Here is a 5,213-nt window from a genome sequence, read left to right as displayed (position 1 = left end):
TAAAATTATTTTGCATCACAATCAGAACTAGGCTTTTGCATCACAATCCCTCACAAAAACAAACAGATTTAGGCTTTTGCATCACAATCCCTCACAATCAGATTTAGGCTTTTGCATCACAATCACAAACTTATTTTGCATCACAATAAAATAAAACTTACTTTACATCAATTAAAATAAAACTTAAGACAGATATTCCATAACAATCGGATCTAGGGTTTCGTATAAACTTGATAGAATAAATAAACATTAGAAATAAAAAAAATGTTCTGCATCAAAATCGGTTTTAGGGATTTGCATAATCAACTTATTCTTTAACAAAACCATAAAATTAAAACCCCAAAATCAACATATTTTTCAATCCCAATCGGATTTAGGGTTTTGAATCACAATCAAAACCTTATTAAGCATCACAATCAAATAAAACTTATTAGACATCAATTCAAATAAAACCTAACAAAGATATTCCTTAACAATCGGATCTATGGTTTCGTATATACTTGATAGAATAAATAAAAATGAGAAATAAACAATATTATACATGAAAATCGGTTTTAGGGTTTTGCATAAACATCATATTCTATAACAAAAACATAATATTAAAAACCCAAAATCAACAGATTTTCAATGAAAATCGGATTTAGGGTTAAATCAACAGAAACATAGTTTTAACACAGTAATTAAACGAAGGAACACATGAATAATGATTAAAGAAGGAATTTAACAAAAACAACTTACAGATTTGTAGATCGATATTCGAAATTCTGAAATCGAATCAAGAAAAAGAAGAAGTAGATGAAGACGATGAAGAACGTAGAACCGATGGTATTCTTGGAAGAAGATTGGAGTGAAGATGAAAAGTTGATTGTGTGAAACGGTGAACATTAATTAGGTTAAAGAAAGAAGAAGGAAAAGAAAAAAGGCGTGAGGGATGCTGTGTTTTGGCGGTCATTTGAGAAAATGAGGTATTAATCAAATGACACATGGCAAGTATTGGCTTAAGCTAATGACAAGTGGCTAAACATTATTTTGCTTTATTAGAAGTAGTAGACTATTCATTTGGGTGGTTTAAAAAAAGGGAGATTAGCGGCGGTACTTTTAGGTTTGAAAGTTTTGATGTTCCCTCTTAATCAATCACTAACCTAATTTCTGATCGAAAGGAAGACCTAACTAGAGGAGTGGTTCAATCGCGAAAGGACAAAAGGGCTACGAAAATTTCAATCGCAGTTTCAACTCACCTTCAATCCTAGGTTAGTATAAAAGATAATGACTATGTTCAATTGATCATATGTGTGATTTCTTTTTTTTTTTCTTGTTCAGTTTAAGTTGAATCTTCATTTTAATTTTGCCCGGCAATACTTTCATTGCAAAGATCGAACTACTTTGCTCATCTGACGTTTCAAAAATTACAATTTAAGTTTGATAATATGTTGATTAATTGATTTACATCAGAAGTTCTAATTGACTTGCAACTGTATGGGGCTATATTGTTTAATTATAACCCTAAGTAAGTTTGTGTCTGATTGTTTATATCTTCTATCTGATTCGGTTTGTGTTCTTGTGTATGTATTCAACTTCTGAGAAATATGAAAAAGTCTATCTGATATAAAAAAGTATCAATATAACAATTTACCAAAGAAACATATAGGGAAAGAATCAAATAAAACATATGCAAGATTACTTGATTACGCAAACAATGTGAGCAATAGGACAATTTGATGTAGTTTTATTTGTAAATCACCACTGCAATAATAAAAGTGAAATGAAGTAAACCAAACAAATGAGTTTCGAAACATTTTGATGAACAAAATTTATGAATTTGCTTACAAATCATGTGGGATCAATACACAACATCATTTAGACTGCAGGGACTGGGGCGTTGGTTGGGGCGGGGGAAGCCCTTCAACGCCACCTGCTCCACTCCGGGTTGGCATTGGTTGGGGCAGTTCCCCTTTGGCGTGGGTATTCAGCCTGGTGGGGGGAGAGGGGGGTTAGGGTGACTTGGCTGACTTTGGTTGGCTGGTTCAATATGGCTAGCTTTGGTTGGCTACTTTAATTAAAAAAAAATTCACATGGCTGGCCACACCAAGCTAAGCCACGCCACACCCCTCATTTTTTACCATAAGCTTTTGGATCCCACCCTCGCCACGTGTCGAGCAATGCCCCCAACCCAAGCCCATCCACTCCCCGCAGGCCGCAGTCTTAGGAAAAACATAAGCAATACATTCGTTGTTACATTCAAACATTTAATTCGGTTGAACCTCGGCTACAAAGCATCAATTAAAACAACCACTTGAAACACAATCATCATTGATAAAAGCACCCCATCTTAGTGTCTTTAGATAAATCACTACAAGTTCAAGATGATAATCTACAAAAATAAAATGGTGGACCAGTAAAAAGAAAAAAGGTTGAGGATTGCATACATGCTGCTGGATAAAATTTAAAAAATGAAATCTATGATTTAAAAGATGTAAACCATGTTAGGCGTGATTATTTTTTTTATAAAGTTGGTAACAATTTCTTCAGCAAACCTCAGTTGACTTTAAGCAATTGTTTCCATGTGCATTTTAAGGCTATTACGGATCCATCTCCTGACTCGCTGATCCGTGACTCGTGAACAACTCGATTAGCCCAACACAAACCCTTTCAACAACTGATTTACAACATATTCAGGTGCGTGTTTTATTTTTTTAGCATTTTAGTTTTTATTATTCAATTTCTCAAGCATACGTATTCCAGTATTGATTTATAACATATCCAGGTGTGTGTTTTCTTTAGTTTTGCATATTTATATTCTACATGTTTCCAATAGTTTTTATGTTTGCCAAGTTATCAGTATGTACAATGGAGATAGTCTGCATATTACATTAATTGAGACCCTTTGCATTGTTGCTATTCAAAGTGACAATCGAGAAGAGTTTCCTACTATCCGTGATCAGGGTTTGGAGAAGGTACACATATTGTTCTCTACTTCAATGAAAATTTACAATAAGAATATAAATTGCATGCAGGACATTTTATTGAATGTATGATCTTGGATTTACTGAATCCCCAAATCACTAAAACAAATTTAACAAAAAAAACTTATAAAAAGGTTTTTTAGTCTGATTACATTTGTTTTTTTAAGCTTATGGTTGTTAATGATGGTGGATTTGATGTCTAAATGTCTACTGTTGGATTTGTTTGTGTTTAGCTATTCATTATATAAGAAGGAGAGAAATTTTTGAAATTATAAGTGTAATGATGAATGTTGGTCATTGATGGCATCTTGGGTATACGACGAAGTGGCTTTTTTGGTAGTTGTTTCTTCTTTTTCTGTCTTTGTAAAAACCGATCAGAGCCCTAGCATGCAGGTCTAATCTCATTAGCGAGTTCAATTCCAATGACTGTGGAATCGATGATTTTTAATCCCATTAGTGAATTCATTACAATTGGAACACTAGATTGCTGGTCTAATCTCAGTTTCTTATTGCTTTTTGCAGGTGTTAAGCCAATCTGATCAGGTGGACTCTTCTTTCGTGACTCGTCTTCCTCATTGTCAGGTGTATTTTTCACACTACAAACATCATAATTCAGTTTGTGATATTTTATAATTTCAAAAGATTGTGGTTTCTCAATTTCATGTTTGCCTTTGTCAATATGTTAATTTTTTATTCAATTTGCAATAAATTTTGTCTGCGATTATATGTTTTAGGGCTGTCACATCTGCTAGTTTGAAATGGGCCGGCCCAAAACAAATTTTGACCAAATTTCTATAATTTTTTATTTAATTATATGTTAGTTTGTACATCATTACTAGTTGGGCATTACTTTTCTATAAGCTAACTCATCCCCCCCCCCCCCCGCCACACACTCTACAATAAGTGCTTTGTGTCCACTATTAGGCTCTAGAGGACATTATGGTTAGTCTATTTTCAATTTGCTATTTTTACTGCAAACTTTCTTATTATACAAGATAATGGATTTACATCATATGAAACTTTTGTTATATGCTATATTTCAGACCATGGTTGAATTGATGGGGGCACAAGTTTCGAAACCGCTGATTGCAACCAAGGTTACTCATATTATATGCTACAAATTTGAAGGTGTGTTGTATTAACTTCAATTCACTTATGCATTTTCTCTAGGTGGCTTTTTCACCGAACAAGATATTAAGAGCCTACCATGTTTACAGGTATGCGTGTGTTCTATTACTCCACCTAGAGGTGTAACTTCTAGTTAGCGGGTTTTAATTGATTAAAAAACTACATTAGTTACAAAAAATAGAGATTGCATGCTTAAAGAATATACTTTGGTCATCTTTTGACCCTATTGACCCATTCACCATATTTTTAGCAATGTTTTAGTTCATCAATTGACAAGTCTAAGGCAGAAGATAACTCAATTCGACTCATTATAAACTCAAGGGTAAACATTCTCATCATGAACTCTCTTGTTGTTAGGTGATGGCAATTCCGAAAACGAAGAGCTTAAAGTGATGTCAAAAGAAGTAAGTTTGCCTTTTATTAACTGCTCTTACATCTTTGATAGCTATGGTTATCAGATCTAATCAATTTAACATGAATTGTGAAATTTCAGGTTGAGTAAATTCAGTTGGCTGATGTAGCGACAATAAGTAGTAAATGCTGGGAACTATGAAGTGGAAGTGTGACACCTCGTATTTTCAATCTTTCCATTTTTGGCAAGTCTACTTGTACTTTCTATTTTTGTAATTTGTACCTTTGTGGTATTTGGTTTCATTCCCAAATTGTACTCGAGACTTGAAATCATAATGAAAGTGCATTATTTTATTCATATTTGTGTTTGGATACTATGTATTGTCAAAACAATTAAAAACATGTCAAACTATGTTAAACACGTAAAAACAGTGAAAATACATATTAATCTCAGCTCTCAAATTCATCATTGCCAAGAGATTACCCTTAACCGTACAAAAACCGGGAATTTATACGTTAATTCGGTAAAAATATCAAAATTGGGATTAAAATAATTTTTATATTATTTTATTAATATTTTAAATAAGTAAACTAATAATTAAAATTAAATAAATAAATATTTTAAACTGAATTTTTTTAATGATTTTTTGATTATTTTGGTTAGTTAAACTAACCTGGTTAGCTAAATCCTGGTTAAATCAGCTAACCAGGTTAATTTTATCAAAGGACAGCACTAACTGAGTTAGAAAACTCAGTTAGTGACTAACCCAG

The 5,213-nt window shown here is 32.8% G+C and overlaps 1 protein-coding gene across 2 annotated transcripts; it reads left to right on the top strand.

Moving 5' to 3' along the window:
- Window positions 1-2,607: 2,607 nt before the first annotated feature.
- On the top strand, window positions 2,608-4,681 carry LOC110909752. 2 transcript variants are annotated; one of them, XM_035984610.1, is made up of 7 exons: window positions 2,608-2,676; window positions 2,840-2,954; window positions 3,486-3,545; window positions 4,007-4,060; window positions 4,134-4,180; window positions 4,449-4,495; window positions 4,585-4,681. In XM_035984610.1, exons 2-6 carry the CDS (start codon window positions 2,841-2,843, stop codon window positions 4,450-4,452), a joined length of 279 nt encoding a protein of 92 aa, XP_035840503.1. In that variant the 5' UTR covers window positions 2,608-2,676; window position 2,840; the 3' UTR covers window positions 4,453-4,495; window positions 4,585-4,681. The 2 variants fall into 2 exon arrangements, with proteins under 2 accessions (XP_035840503.1, XP_022010223.1); XM_022154531.2 differs by lacking the exon at window positions 2,608-2,676 and having other exon boundaries at window positions 2,706-2,954.
- The last annotated feature ends 532 nt before the right edge of the window (window positions 4,682-5,213 follow it).

This window comes from Helianthus annuus, chromosome 15 (genome assembly GCF_002127325.2).
Source record: "Helianthus annuus cultivar XRQ/B chromosome 15, HanXRQr2.0-SUNRISE, whole genome shotgun sequence".
In the NCBI taxonomy this organism is placed as follows: Eukaryota; Viridiplantae; Streptophyta; class Magnoliopsida; order Asterales; family Asteraceae; genus Helianthus; species Helianthus annuus.
This window is presented reverse-complemented; position numbering and strand designations above follow the sequence as displayed.

Coding starts and splice junctions, on each gene's coding strand:
- LOC110909752 (XM_035984610.1), top strand. CDS start 2,841: ATGTACAATGGAGATAGTCTGCATATTACATTAATTGAGACCCTTTGC. Junction 3,546..4,006: donor CTCGTCTTCCTCATTGTCAG/GTGTATTTTTCA, acceptor GCTATATTTCAG/ACCATGGTTGAATTGATGGG. Junction 4,061..4,133: donor AACCGCTGATTGCAACCAAG/GTTACTCATATT, acceptor CATTTTCTCTAG/GTGGCTTTTTCACCGAACAA.